This window comes from Enhydra lutris, unplaced genomic scaffold, assembly GCF_002288905.1.
Source record: "Enhydra lutris kenyoni isolate GAN:26980312 unplaced genomic scaffold, ASM228890v2 scaffoldscaffold42, whole genome shotgun sequence".
Classification (NCBI taxonomy): domain Eukaryota; kingdom Metazoa; phylum Chordata; class Mammalia; order Carnivora; family Mustelidae; genus Enhydra; species Enhydra lutris.
In genome coordinates this window covers 2843212-2859671 of record NW_019154126.1, presented here as the reverse complement: position 1 = coordinate 2859671, position 16460 = coordinate 2843212, and the positions used below count along the sequence as shown (strand labels likewise).

Here is a 16460-nt window from a genome sequence, read left to right as displayed (position 1 = left end):
CTCAGGTGTGTAATGCTATTGCTTGCCAGTTGATAAACAATGATCTATTTTTCAAATGAATGTCTGGGGGCAGGATCAGCAAGGTTGTTTTGTTGGATTGAAATGTAGATATTACAAGCAATGTGTCCAATATTGGCACTGGACCAAGAAAAGTAGAAAAGAAACTCAGAGCTATAAAGTTGGAGGGGAGAGAGATTTATCTCGAAGTTTCAGAAACACTTTCACACCATTTGATCAGTTTTTACAGAAGAAACAATTGTTTTATAGATATGAGAGTATGATATGTGAATTATTATTTTTAATATTTATACCTGGTGGCTTCTTCAATAGAGACCTCACTGAGGTTACTAGCTGTCACTAGAGACCTCGCTTATCAGATATTGTAGTAGCCACTATTCGATGTGCTGTAATTCATGGGCTCTAAATTTTCATGCATTCATTCACCAAGGATCAATCACCATGGATTCCTAATGGGCCAGCAGGTAAGGAAAAATTTCTTTTTATGTTATATATGCTTCTTCTCTGCCTTCTCCCTTCCATGCTCCCTCAGTATTACCTTCCTTCCTTCCTTCATTCCTCTTGTATCATTATCTCTTATTTTTAGGATAGACTTGTAATTAGAATAACAAGGTCTCCAATGCTTAATCTGTGTAAGAGATAAAAACATGTCCTTGAGGATTGATACTTATAAAGCACTAAGAGGCAATTCAAGGGCTAGACATTTGGGCAATATTTTCTCTAATAAAGATGACCTATTCAAACAAAGATATATATTTTTAAAGATTTACTTATTTTATTTTATTTATTATTTATTTCTTTTTAAAGATTTTAGTTATTAATTTGTGTGAGAGAGAGAGCACAAGCAGGGGGAGTGACAGAGGGAGAGGGAGAAGCAGGCTCCCCGCTGAGCAAGGAGCCTGAAATGGAACTTGATCCCAGGACCCTGAGACCATGACCTGAGCTGAAGGCAGATGCTTAACAGACTAAGCCACCCAGGTGTCCCTATTTGTTTATTTGAGAGAGAGAGAGAGAGAGAGAGAGAGCTTAAGCAGGGGAAGGGTCAGAGAGAGAGTGGGGAAGAAGCAGACTCCCTATTGAGCACAGAGCCTGACAGGGGACTGGATCTCATAACCCTGAGATAACACATGAGCCAAAATCAAGAGTTAGAGGCTTAACTGACTGAGCCACCCAGGTTCTTCCAAACAAAGATATTTTATTTTATTTTATTTTTTAAGATTTTATGTATTTATTTGACAGAGAAAGATCACAAGTAAGCAGAGAGGCAGGTAGAGAGAGAGAGAGAGAGGAGGAAGCAGGCTCCCCACCGAGCAGAGAACCCGATGTGGGGCTCTATCCCAGGACCCCGAGATCATGACCTGAGCCGAAGGCAGAGACTTTAACCCACTGAGCCACCCAGGCGCCCCCCAAACAAAGATATTTTAAACTGAAACTTTAGCTTTTACTTTTTTTGAATTTTTGAAAAGTCTTAATATGCTACTGTCTAAACTAAGGAATGTAGGAAAAGAATGGTAGAGCAGAGGCATCTGCATAGAGGCCTAACTTTGATATTAAATACAGGGATAGAAGGAAAGGAATTGTGTGTCATTTTATTGATCTTATTTTTCCCAACCAGATGTAGTGGAAAAATGGAGAAGAAAATATGTAAAGCAAAATATTGTTTTGAATATATGGACAGGTGAAATATCTGTAAGGTGGTAAAATATTTTACTGCTAAAACTGCAAGTTGAAATTTTCCAAACTTGGGAGACTTATGGTATATTAGCTAAATACTGTAACTAATAACAAACACTTATAATTAAAGTAAACATTACGGGCCCAGATAGATGAATTCATTCTTCAACTTCTTAGCATAGAAGTTCAAAGTTTTTGAGATTTAATCCAAAATGTCCAGGATGTATAACCCAGTATAGATTGATTTTCCAATTATATTTCAAAAGACAATAAGCCACTGCCTTCATACACACACACACACACACACACACACACACACACACACACACACATCAAATGAGGGGGAAAAAAGGAAATACCAGAATCATCAGGAAAAAATAACATGAACCATATTGTAATTGTTTTAAAACTATTTGAAGCATACTTATTATACTTTATATTTTTTGGCCTTGTTAATGTATTTATTATGAAATTCAAATATATGTTAACAAATTTAGCTCTTATTTTTTAGATTGACTTATTTTCACTTAAAATCATTCACATTTTTTATAAAAATTAAGTTATATTCAGCAACAACCAAAATCAACCCAATTTAAAAATGAGCAGAGGAGTGTGGTGCATAAACAATGAATTCTGGAACACTGAAAAGAAATAAAAAAATAAATCAAAATTTAAATAAAATGAGCAGAGGACTTGAAAAGACATTTCCACAAAGAACATGTACAAATGACCAATATAAGCACATAAAAAGACATTCATTGACATGAGTGCTAGGGAAATGAAAATCAAAACCAAGATGAGATACCACTTCATACCTCTTAGGGTGGCCATTATTCAAAAACAAAAGACAAAAAATAATGAGTGTTGGTAAGGATGTGGAGAAATTTGAACCTTGGTACTTTGTTGCTAAGAATGTAAAATGGTGTAGCTTCTGTGGAAAACAGTCCAGTTTCTAGATAGTGGTGATGATTATACTAAGTTGTACATTAAAAAATGTTGTTTTTGTTATGTGTACCACAATTTAGAAAAACTAAAAAAAGAAATCAAGTAATAAAGCAACTACAAAGAAGAAATCAACAAATTGTTTTAAATCCAAGTTTCTAGAAAGAGCCCATGTTAACCTTTGGTAGTCATTCTAATACCTATTCTGTATTTTAAACTTTTTGTTGTGAGGTAATTCAGAAATTATCACTATAAAAAGCATAGTTAGTAATATTAGCAACACTTATGAGTATAGACTTGTTGATTTGCTGAACATGAGCTATGACCTAGCCATGAGTAGAAGTGCCGTGTGCCTGCAAAGTTAACCAGCCTGAGTAGGATTCAGACTTGCAACCGTGGTCTTATGTAAGATGATCTGATCAAGCCACCCTAGCCATAAGAATGATCACTAAATGAAATTGGAAACTGTGAAAAGCCATGGGTCACGTCATTACATGTATCTATGATAAGCCTCATTATTCTCTGCTTATGTTATTGGTAGTACTGTTTATCTTAATTTGTTCTGATCCTAAGTGTTATTATAAATGTTTTCCTTTTATTCTATTTCAAATGTTTCTGCATATAACATTATAAAAGCATATTGATAATATTTGCTTTTCTAGATCACTGTGGTATGTTTTTAAAGAAAAGATGTAATAACATCTAGTTGAATAGCCGCCTGCAAATCAAGTGAAGTTTAGAAAGTCAAGGGATGTTTTGTTCCAGTTTGAACTCTGTCATTACCTTTCTTGTAACCTCAGACTAAAACAGCATCATTAAAGCCCAAATAGCAGTTGACTATTTTGGGTATTTTATAGTAAGACAAAGGTACTGTAAAGAGTTGGAATAGCTAGATGACTAAAATGTAATTTTTTTTATCTCTCTTTCCCCACCTCCTCAACTTTCAGTATGTATTATTTATTTAGCAATTATTAATGAAGAATATCTGAATTTCTAACCATGCTCCATTTTTTATTAGTTCTGTGATGATTTCTTAACCTTTCTCAACCTCCATTTCCTCATCTGTAAAATATACATCATAATAGGGCTAACTTCATAGGTTTTTTATGACAGTTCAGTGAATTAATATGGAAAATAAGTCCTTAAAACAAGATATATGTATAATAAGTGCTGGATAAATATAAGCTAACTTTTACTATTGTTGCTATGAGGATGATAGACCTACTTTGTATTCAACCCTAGAGTGAATATTATACGAGCTAGTAATACAGAATACTAATCTCAAAGAATTTTTTTTTAAGATTTTATTTATTTATTTGACAGAGAGAGACATGGCGAGAGAGGGAACACAAGCAGTGGGAGTGGGAGAGGGAGAGGCAGGCTTCCCACTGAGCAGGGAGCTCGATGTAGGGCTTAGTCTCAGGCCCCTGGGATCATGACCTGAGCGAAGGCAGATGCTTAATGACTGAGACACCCAGGTGCCCCAAAGAATTTGTTTCTTTAGAATAATATCAGAAATCTAAATTTGTATCCCTTCATGAATGTGAGAACTTAACCTGTTGAGATCACAGAAAAGATCCAACAGTTGGAATCAGAGGGGGAAAAAAATGAACAAAATAAATGGAAGACTCTGTAGAGATGAAAGGACCCAAACTGAGCCCTGAAAGATAGGGTTCGCAAAGGTTGGGGGAAACCTATACCCAATTTCCTTCTACCCCTTTCCCTATGCTAGGTATGCATTAAACTACATGTTCTACAGTCTTTCTCTGCATTCCTCATGACTGCCCTATCAGGTCACATAGTGACTATTTGCCAAATCAGGGATTTAAACTAACCTAACTCCAAAGCATTTCTTGTCATGCAATGTTCTTGCTTTGATAATCACAGGTTGTATTATTCTTTGTCTTGGCCAGTTAAATGATTCTGAATATACCCCTAGTTTTTAATGGATAATTTTTTTTTGTCTTTTCTGATTTTTCCCTACAATTTTCTTATCTGCATATATGCTGAATTGTATATTTGCTTCTTCATTTAAATTTTGCTGACTTCTGTTCTTTCATAACTACACTCAGGTGTAATGTCTTTGCTGCGGCCTCTTCTTCTGGATGTGGTCCCAACAATTCAACAGACTGCTGCATTGGCTCTTGGGAGACTGGCTAATTATAACGATGACCTAGCAGAAGCAGTGGTGAAGGGTGACATTCTTCCACAGCTTGTTTATTCATTGGCAGAACAGAATGTAAGATTTTTGAAAAAATTAATTATATATTTTTTTGTTTTAGATTTTAAAAAATCTGCTAGTTTGGATACAGTTGCAAGCATATAAGCATTAGAATTTCAGGATGTTAATACAACCTTTAAGTCTTTGAACTGCACATAATAATACCTTTAGGATATTTTATCTTGGAAGTGATGGGCAGCTTTTTTCTATTACCATTAATATAAGAAAACAGATTACACAATTTTTAGTGGGATTATGTATAAAGCAGTATTTCTGTTTATGAGAGTCTTAAACCTGTAGGATCAGTCTTTGAGAGCTGTATGGAGCCTTAGGCAAATAAAAAGTTGTTTTCAGCAATCCATATATGCAGGCGAAATCTGGTTAGTGGAAACTGTAAGAGACAGTTTGGAAGCAAGGAGGGAGGGAGGGAAGCATACAAAAGGAAGGAGAATACATGTAATAGAAGGTTTGATAAAGCATTTTATAACAAGTATGTAAGCATGCCCGTCCTTTTAAGGGTCATCTAAGAGTGCCCCAATTTTTCCCCTTCCTGTCCGTTTCTACTCTATATTTCTGTACAGCACCACCTAGCAATAGTTAAGGACGTTCCTATAGATAGGGTCTGTTTATTCCATTCTGTTAGTTTATCATAACCTAAGGATATATATTTCTTGACATATTTTTAAGATTAAATTCCTACTTGTGTAACCAAATGACGAACGATCCAACTTAAAAATGGGCAGAAGACTTGAAGAGACATCTATACACATACAAAGAAGATACACACATGGCCAATGAAGATGAAAAGATGTTCAATAGCATAAGTCATTAGGAAATGCAAACCAGAACCACAGGAAGATATTACTTTACCTACTAGAATGGCCATGATAAAAAAAAAGAAAGGAAAAAAATAATGAGTGTTCGTGAAGATTTGGAGAAATTGGAGCCCTCATACACTGCTGATAGGAGTGTAAAATGGCGCAGCTGCTGTAGAAAACAGTCTGGCAGTCAAGTGAAATATAACTACCACATGACCCAGCAATGCGACTCCTACTTAGATTTCCCAAAAAAATTGAAAACAGGTGTTTAAACAAAACTTGTACACAAATGTTTATAGCAGCATTATTCACTATAACAAAAGAATGACTGGATAAACAAAATGTTGGACATCCATATCTTGGAATATTATCAGTCATAAAAAGGAATGAAGTGCTGACACATGCTACAACATGGATTAAACCTTGAAAACGTTACACTAAGAGAAAGAAGCCAGATACAAAGGCTGCATGTTGTATGAGTCCACTTATAGGAAATATATAGAACATGCAGATCCATAGAGACAGAAGCGGATTAGTGATTGCCAGGGGCTGGGGGGAGAGGGGAAAGAAGGGTGACTCCTTAACATGTGTGAGGTTTCTTGTTGGGCTAATGAGAATATTCTGGAACTGGATGGTGATGTTTGCACAACACCATGAATGTGCTAAATGCCATTGAGTTGTACACTTTAAAATGGTTAAAGTAGTAAATATTACATGTATTTTACCAGAATTTTTTTAAAAATCCCAAATGTTAAAAATTTTGTCCTATTTTTATACATTGGAGAGTCCTTTACTGACTGTCTTATCTCTCTGAGGAGTCTCAGAAATTTTATTTTTCTTGCAGGTGTTCCTTCTGTCGTCAAATACTGTTAGACTTTGTTCTTCCTGGACTCTTAGCTCCTTCTTTCCAGGGCAGGGTCTGTGTTTTGGTATCCCACCAAGAAGGTGCTCAATAGATCTAAATGTGAATGAGTGTCCATTAGTTGTAAAGAGACAAAAAAGTGCTAGGGCAGAAGTGAGGAGAAAGTGAGAATTTGAGTCCGTATTCCCAGGCTTCTGTTTCCTTCATCTACTAGTCCTTTAACTCATTTCTCACAGGATTAAATCTCTTCTTTATGAGGTACAAAGTCCCTGGCATGTCTTTTTTTTTTTTAAAGGCCATTCTTCTGGCAAGGAATGGGAGAGAAGAGAGGAATTTGGAGAAGTGGAAAGTAGGAGAAAGGGGAAATGAGATCAGACGGTGTGAATTATAGGCACTGTAGTTAGCAGTGACTATCGAGGGCCAGTAAATTGTGAATTTGAAAATTCTGCCATATAAACAGTCACCTTAGCTTAAGGTGATGACAGGAAATGTATCACCAGTATTTTTCCATGATTGTAAGAAAATAATGCAAAGCTACTTTAAAACTCTCAGTTTTATAGTAAGTTAGTAGATATTTGGTTACCAACATAAAATTAACCTTTATAACAAATATTTTAATATCTGTATATGTTAACATTTATGAAACTAAAGAAATAAATCAAAATATCATTATTGACATACAGTATTTCTTATATCATTAACATATACCAATTTTTGAGATATAATACGTTAAAATATACTTGATGTATTTTTTCTCACTCCTATAATCTTTGTTGTATCTTAATCTTTTAGCCAGAGTAAATAACATACTTTCAAAACAGATGCCATAGTCACCCAGTCACTCTTAGTAGTCACTGTAAAGAAACAGAAGCTTCGAATCTATAATAGGGGGTTATCTGGGTTCTACTAATGAGGGACAGAGACTGTTACTGTGTCATTAGACTAATCTTGAAATAATAGTGAGTGTTATAGTCAAATACTTCCTAATACATTTAATTTTTTTTAGTTATATGAAGAAAAACATGTTAATCTTGTGTTTCAGTTTTATTATTTCTCAATCTGATAAAATTTCGTATAAAAATTTTATAAGTGTGAAACATTACTTAACATTCACCTAACAGTAAGTCATTTGTATTTATTGTTTTAAAAAAGCATTTCTGAGAGGGGATAAATAACACGTCTCCTTGTTTGGTTAGTTTATTCACCAGGAAAGGTTTTAAAAGGTATCACGGGTGTTTCGCCTTCATGTTTATCCAACAATTGGTAGTGCATTTTGAAACATGGTTGTTATTTCAGGATAACGTGGGACACCAAAAGATTAGTTGAGGTCATGAAAGGCCTACATGCTTAGAGACTGAGGGCAAGTAAAGGAAATGAATTTGTCAGTGGAAAGTTTTGTTGCACATGCTAACAATCTAAGAGTTCCCATGGGTCAAACAAATACTTTTCAGTGTGATACAGATACAGAAAATTTCATTATTTTATGAATTGGTAGGAAATACAATGTTTATAATTCCTTTCATACAATTTCCAAATGAATGTTTCAGAATAGAACATTTGAAATGTCATTTAAGACTTATATTATTTCAGTTTAGTTACTGAACAAAAGCAGTAGGGAAACATCAAAAAATGATTTTGCAGGGTGTTTTTCATCCTTTGGATTTAAAACCTGTTGAGCTTTATTTATATTAATGTCATTTTTATGTTGGTCTTGGTATATTTTAACTTTTGGTTTTATAACTGCCTAACTCACTTTGAGTTTTATCTATTTTATCATTGTAGCGTTTTTACAAGAAAGCAGCTGCCTTTGTGTTACGAGCAGTTGGTAAACATTCTCCTCAACTAGCTCAGGCCATAGTTGATTGTGGAGCACTGGATACGCTGGTGATATGCTTGGAAGATTTTGACCCTGGAGTCAAGGAGGCTGCAGCTTGGGCACTTGGATATATTGCAAGACATAATGCAGGTAATGGAGCATATCTGAAAACAGGATTATTAAAATTTAGATTTATTAGGTAAATCTGGTTTTCCTTAGTGAACTATGGATGCAGTTTTAATGATGTTTCCTTACATTATGTGAGATAAGTTTTGAATGATGGCCAAGTTATTTGGATCACAAATTCACAAAAACCTATACATTTCAGTCTTGGAAGAAGATATATGCAAATGACATATCTGATTAAGGGTTAATATCCAAAAATCTGTAAAGAACTTATCAAACTTAACACCCCAAAAAACAAATTATCCAGTTAAGAAGTGGGCAGAAGACATGAATAGACATTTTTCCGAAGAAGACATCCAGATGGCTAACAGACACATGAAAGGATGCTCACCATCATTCATCATCAGGAAAATACCAATCAAAACCACGATGAGATACCACCTCACACCTGTCAGAACGCTAAAATTAACAACATAGGAAACAACAGATGTTGATGAGAATGTGGAGAAAGGGGAACCCTCTTTCTCCAACAGTGTTGGTAGGAATGCACACTAGTTCAGTCACTCTGGAAAACAGTATGGAGTTTCCTAAAGAAGTTAAAAATAGAACTACCCTATGATCTATTTACCCATGGGATACACTAAGTATTTACCCATGGGATACAAAAATACTGATTTGAAGGGGCACACGTACCTTGGTGTTTATAGCAGCATGATTAACAATAGTCAAATTATGGAAAGAACCCAAATAACCATCAACTGGTGAATGGATAAAGAAGATTTGGTATATTGCTGGAGGGAGATGGGTGAACAAAGGGGGGTAATTGGGTAGTGGGCATTAAGGAGGGCACTTAATGTAATGAGCACTAGGGGTTATATACAAGTGATGAACCACTAAATTCTACCCCTGAAACTAATAATACACTATATGTTAACTAACTTGAATTTAAATAAAATCTATAAATAAATAAAATTAATACAAATCTACTAATATATATATATATACATGTATATCTTATGTGTACATATATAATGGAATGTTACTTGGCCATCAAAAGAAATGAAGAATGAAATTTTGCCATTTGCTCTTAAGAAAAAGGGGGGTGGTGCCTGGGTGGCTCAGTGGGTTAAGCCTTTGCCGTCAGCTCAGGTCATGATCCCAGGTCCCTGGGATCAAGCCCTGCATCGGGCTCTCTGCTCAGCAGGGAGCCTGCTTCCTCCTCTTTCTCTGCCTGCCTCTCTGCCTACTTGTGATCTCTGTCTGTCAAATAAATAAATAAAATCTTAAAAAAAAAAAGAAATTTTGCCATTTGCAGTGATGTGGATGGAGCTAGAGAGTATTATGGTAAGCAAAATAAGTCAGTCAGAGAAAGACAAATACCATATGATTTCACTCATATGTGGAATTTAAGAAACAAAACATAAACATAGGGGAAGGGAAGAAAAAGAGAGAAGGAAGCAAACCATAAGCGTCTCTAAACTATAGAGAACAACTGAGGGTTGCTGGAGGGGAGGTGGGTGGGTGATGGGCTAAATGGACGGTAGGTATTAAGGAGGGCACTTGTGATGAGCACTGGGTGTTACATGTAAGTGATGAATCACTAAATTCTACTCCTGAAACCAATATTACACTATATGTTAACTAAAAATTCAAATAAAAATTTGAAAAGAAAAAAAAAAACACTACACATTTCGGTCCTTATCCTAGTTATTAGAAAAGAAATTTGAAGATAGAAAGAGACAGGTAGTGGGGAGTAAGGAGACTGAGATATTGATGAATTCTCAAAGATGTTGGTAAATCGGTTTTCATGATAGGGGTGTTCTAAACCAGGCAGGAGACTTAGCACATGAATGAATAATGAATAATGAATAATAATGAAGAGATATGGACATGATAACCTTATAGAATATATTTGTATTGATCCCATATTGGGCAAAAGGGAGGAGAAAGAGGAGTACTTCCTCTTATAAACTGACAGCTCAATGAAGTCATCAAGAAGGACATGGACCTCTTATGTGAAGTTCATGCCGACACACCTGATTGGTAAAGAATATAGAGGGAACAAAATTGCCCCCACCACTTTACAGAAGTTGCTAAACAATATGAACAAATAATACAACAAGAAAATACAATTTTAAAACATATGTAAAAATGATCAACTTCGCTAGTAATCAACTGCATATTAAAACATCAGTGAAGATGTCTTTCCCCACTTATTATTTTTTAATAAAAATATCTTTATTTTTATTAAAAGTGAAAAAAGAGTAAAGCTGAAATATAGCCAAATGATTAAGAGCACTGTGGCATTAGACAGAATCTGAGTTTGAGTCCAACTTCTACCACTTAGTTTCTGTATAACCTTGGACCTGGCTTTTAAACTTCCTGAACATTAGCTTCCTCATCTGCAAAAGATGGTACCTAAAAGTGGGTGTTTCAGAAATCTGTTGTGAGCTCAATGAGATAATATATGCAGAGCACTTAGACCAGTACTTGGTATATGGTAAATATTCAATAAATATAAAATATTAGTATTAATACTGAAGGTTAGAGAAGACGTGATGTTTATGGCCATTGGTGGAGGCACTACAATTGTTTAAACTTGTGGAAAGCAGTTTGGCATAACTAATCTAAGTCATGAAAGAGTTCGTGGTTACTCTAAAAAGCCTACTTTGGGAATTCATTCTAAGGGAAGAATCCCACAGAATGAGAAACTTATATTCATGCAAATGTTATTATAGTATTATTTGTAATATCAAAAACCCTCAAATATTTGGCAGGACTTTAGTGGTTAAATTATGGTGGTTTTTACTTAATGGAATTTCACTTGGCAAATTAAAAATATAATTATGAATCCTACATGGTAATATGGAAACATGATTGTAATGTAAAAAAAGAGATAAAATTATATATTGCAAGATAATAATGTAAAATTTGTGTGAACATCAATTACAAAGAAATACATGTTTGTGTTATTAGGGTGATAGAATTAAGGATATATTTTCTTTGCTTTCCAGATTTTTCAGTGTACGTGTGTATATGTAAAACAATAGCTACCACTCATGGAGTGCTTACTGTGTGCCTGGCTCTGTGCAGTACGCTTCTGATATATTATCTCATTTTGATTATAACTACCCATAGAGTATGAAAGAAAATGGTACAAAAATAAATGGAGAAAGAAAACTATTGTCATGCTTAGAATGATTCTGAATTAGTATATTAAAATGATTTCCTTAATATCTGGATTTTGGTTTTTCAAATAGGATCACCTTAGGACTATTGTTTAATATACGTTGATAGAGGAAACTAAGGCAGTTTTTCCTTTTTGAGATTCATTTATTTGTTAAAGAGAGAGAGGATGGGGGAGGAAGGGGCAGAGAGAGAGAGAATCTCAAACAGACTCCCCACTGAGCGTGGAGCCAACAGGGGGCTTGCTTCCATGACCCCAAGATTATGACCTGAGCCCAAATCAAGAGTTGGTTGCTTAACCAACTGATCCACCCAGACGTCTCTAAGGCAGTGTTTTAAATCAGAAGCTGGTATCACAGGAAGCTGGTTATCATATTTAGTTTTGGGTTTTTGTTGTTGTTGTTGTTGTTACTTTTGGTCAGAGGACTTTATTGCAAACAGATTATAACATGAGTATTTCAAAAGGTGCTGCAAAGGAGCTTTGAGGGACTTCCATACAGATATACTCTCAGGCAGGTGTCTATAGATAACCTTTCTATATCTCCCTTTTGTTGAGTCTGAGGCTAAATGATTATAGTTCATAAATAGGATCCGTGTTAAGGATTTCATTCCAATTTCTTGCTATAATCTGGCTCTCACATGGAATTCCCACTGTAATTTCAATATTTCACAGTAGTTAGGGATCTGGGACCCAGAAGCTCCCAGAAGAGATTACTGCATAGATTTCTCTGAAGGAAAGGGAATTGATGCCCAGTAGGCAATAAAAGAAATCATCGTTCACATCCTGAATCAGTGAGCATAGAAGGTTTACCTCTAAATAACCTGATTTCTCTTTCAATGATTTCCTAAAGATACCATATGTTAGATTAATGGGAGGACATTCATTCAGTGTTTTGTTCTTAGTATTAGAAGAATGTTTTATTAGGCAGTTCAAGAAATAGAACCCTTAAATGGAAATGCAAAAGAAATAAAGTATACCTTTAAGGGCAATAGAAGGAAAAGGTTTTGGGTCTAGGAAACAAAAATAAAGTAAGTGTGCAATTAGAAGAGAAAAATCAATAGGCACCATCTGTCTTGTTTTTATTTGAACAATTCAATTTCTGAAAGTTACTTCTATGTGTAGATTTTAAAACATTTTATATAATCAAAGGGAACTAGGGATTAACAACCCAAAATGGTGTGAGGTTTCTTTTCTTTTTAAACTCCGTATAAATCGTGTCATTAAATTTCTATGGTTGAATCACCAGTCACTGAATATTCTTGATGTAGGTACCTCTTACTTTAAAGGTAAATAAGCTATTTCTTTATATTTCCTCTGGCTTTTTTAATAAAAGCTGAGGTGACTTCTCCTACTGGTTCTTCTTCCTTCTTGCTGGGTTCTCCCACTCCGCAGCATTATTCTGTTAACATATTTACCTCACCAATGTCACCCTCTCTCATTGTTTCTGAGGATTATCCTTGCTTTTGGAGATACAAGGGATGAGGCACAGAGCCTGTGTGGACCGGAAGTGTGAGGGGCGAGGAAGAAGGAACCATGGGTCTCTGCAGGTGCAGCGTTTCCATGTGGAGGAGCCCAGAGAGGCACTTGGCCCTCTCTAGGCCCTGCTCCCCACTGGCAGCCTTTCTCTTGGTTCCACACTGTGTGGAGTACAGCAGCCTCTCCAATGACCTTGTAGCGGGGGTGTGGCTGCAGTGAGAGTAGGACTTGTGACTAAGGTGAGAGCAGTAGCCTGGCTGGAGGGATGAGAAAGGAGGAGCCGTACCAGGGTTTTGTAGGAATAATTTTCCACATTAGGGCTCAAAAATAAGCTTTAAGTGTTTCTTGTGGGAGCTTTGGCTGGATATGCCGTCTCTTAGAAACTTTTGCTGTCTCAGAGTAAACTTTGTTCTCAAGCCTGGCAAAGAGGAATACAGTACATTTGGTTAGGTGTTCTAAAACATTTTAATCATTAATATAATTGTCATATTATATAGATGAGGGAACTGAAGTAGAGAGGGGAAAGATTTATTCTGGCTAGGCAACAATTTATAGTGTAACTGCTTGGCAATTACTCAAAATCTTTCAGAGATTCTTCCTTTTTATAGTGTGAGAAAGTAAAGTGTATGAGAGCCCATCATTCTTCATTTTAAGCTCCTTGTTGTATCTGAAAGTCTTGCCAGATACCTCTGTTTTTAATCCCTGATGGCTGGTTTCCACATGTGTGACTATCCTTTCTCCTATAGACTTGATTGATGTCCACAGGACTAAATCAAATGAGCGATTTCCATCCCAGCTCAATGGCAGTCAGGAGATGAGAGTGCCAAGATGAGCAGTGCTGACAGGAATTGGCTGGTTTGGACACTACAGAAACATTTAGTAGATTATATTCTGTTTGCTAAACAGATAATATAAAGAAAGAATCCAGATTGAGCTGGCCAGCCTGGTTCTTTTATGTCTTATATAGAATGATGACATGATAAAAAGAAAAGAGCATTTTAAAATTCAGAATTTTTGTGAATATTCTTCTCATGTCACCCATCTATAAATACCAATAGGCTAAATCATGTGGAACAGGCTTAAGAAGCAGTAACTAACTTTTGAAAAATCCACATATTCATGACAAATATCTGAGATAACAAGGGACCTTGTGTTGTGGGAATGAAGGGGTGAAGGGGACTACAGCCTGGTAATGAAAAATTATTTTAAAAGCCCTGCAGACAACTGTCTTTACTGATGCCTGTAGATAATAATGTTGATTTTTTGCTGACTTTTTGTTTTTACACCTTCTTTTATCTTGGAGGGGTTGAGGAACACATAAGCATAGAGGCAAATGAGATATATGGGATTGTATGTATTACATGTTATACCTCTTTTGATCCTAACATTGATTTCCACAAATAAATCTTCTACTTATTTAAATGTTGGTAAAAAAAGGTGAAGTGAAATAAATGTTTCATCTGTTTTCTTTCGGCATGGAGACCAAGTGTGTTAAACAAAGTAACACTTTAATTATAACTACTCCGTAGTTACCTCATTTGTTAGTCATTTTTAGGGTGTTTGTGCGCTAGTAGAAGAAAAAATATGTTGTCAGTTCTTCTGTATTTTTATTTATTGTGATTTTTAAAGTTATAAATTCTTGGTTGATAAAATCTTCTGAGGTTATTTTTGTGCATGTTCTTTTAGAATTCAGAATATAGAACAATACCATGTAATCTTGTAATCTCAAATTCCCAAATCACCGAGACTATTAACTTTATGTATGAGGCCAGCGAATAATTTCTTTTCGCCATCATCATCATCATCATCATCAAAAAGTATCTGAGACACTTATGTGTGTGTTACCGTGTCTTCAAAGTAAAATAATTTGACTAATATCTTATCTCTAGGATTTTACAGTCTAAGAGAAAAATTGGTAGGTGCATAAACATCATCTGCACAGCTGGGCACATTAGACAGAAATACTATGCTGTCTTAAGAGTACATATATAGTATACTGGGTGATTCTAAGTTGAACCAAGTGAAAAATGAATTACGAGTGATGCTTTTTGTACCATCACAGGAAGGGAAATCTTTATATTATTCTTAAGAACCTAGTTACCTCCAGGTAACTGCTGGACAGACTTTGGGCATAGAAATAAAAAGAAATGACATTGATAGTGCAGTTATAGGAGAAAGGAAAGCCCTCTACCCACTAAAATACTTTGTCTACCTGATGCCACCTAATATTCTTTTAGCCTGAGGCTTTGTTTTCTGTCTGGTGCAAGTATCTGCACAAGAAATGTCACGAAATGGTGTGCTGAGTAGATCCAGAGAAGGGTATTTTTATCCCACTAGTTCAGAAATAAATCAAGTTTGAACAGTGGATCATAACACATTTTGGGGATTTGAATTTGGTTTATTTTCCAATCACTAGTGTATAAAACCTTCTAAAACACCTTTTAGATGTGTGGGGGGGACTCTTTATTTACATTTGAATTTCTAGAAGTGCATTAGTCTTAGCGTAGTTGACTGAAATTCAAAAGTACTGCAATTAAGCATTTCACAAACATCCATGGACAAGAGAATTTCCTTCTTAAAAGCTTCGGACTTTGTTAGCATAAGAATCTTTGAGGGTGCCTTGGTGGTGCAGTCCGTTGAGACTTCCCCTCAGGTTATGAGGGGTGGTGAGGTCGAGCCCCAAGTCAGGCTCTGCGCTCAGCAGGGAGTCTGCTTGAGACTCTCTCTCTGCCCCTCCCTGCCACCTAAAAAAAAAAAAAGGATTGTACTTTGAAGTAAGCCATGTTCATCATCTTATTATCTTATCATAAATCTTAAAATCCATTGTCAACAGGGAAAATAGTTATTGCTTAATTACCATGTTATCTGGCTGATTTTGCAGTTAACTTTTGGCCTACTTTGCTCTCATCTGTGACTGTAGATGAATGAACCCACTTGCTCTAAAAATGTAGTGTAAGTTAATTGCATCAAAGTGTTTTGCTCAAGAAAGGACCTCTGACCTTGAAAAGGTATTAACTGAAGTTATTTAACTACTTGTGCAATAATTCTATTACTAGCCATTTCTCTGTATCTCCTTTGATTTTAAGCTACAACTTTACCAATATGGTCATGCGCTAGTCACATGTTACTGTCACATACTTGAATGGGGATGAGGGGATCTGAGGAACTAAGTTGTTATCTACTTCTAATATAAATTTAAAAATTGATAAACTAGTGCAATTACTGGAGATTTTTTAGGTGTGATCAAAGCAACCTGAGTGTGAATCTACTTTCTCAGCTGTAGACTTTTTGAAATCTAAATACGGATTGAGTATTTCCAG

General features: G+C 35.5%; 1 protein-coding gene across 2 annotated transcripts in view; it reads left to right on the top strand.

Annotated features, from left to right (window-relative positions):
* Positions 1-16460, top strand: part of LOC111155585 (sperm associated antigen 6) — a 61217-nt gene that overhangs the window by 11438 nt on the left and 33319 nt on the right. Inside the window, exons 1-3 of one of the 2 annotated variants that reach the window (XM_022515834.1) lie at positions 431-482; positions 4707-4873; positions 8318-8501. In XM_022515834.1, the coding sequence (XP_022371542.1) occupies positions 431-482; positions 4707-4873; positions 8318-8501 (403 nt within the window). Of the gene's footprint in view, positions 1-430; positions 483-4706; positions 4874-8317; positions 8502-16460 lie in introns of those variants that run through there. The other variant, XM_022515833.1, reaches the window with a different exon arrangement.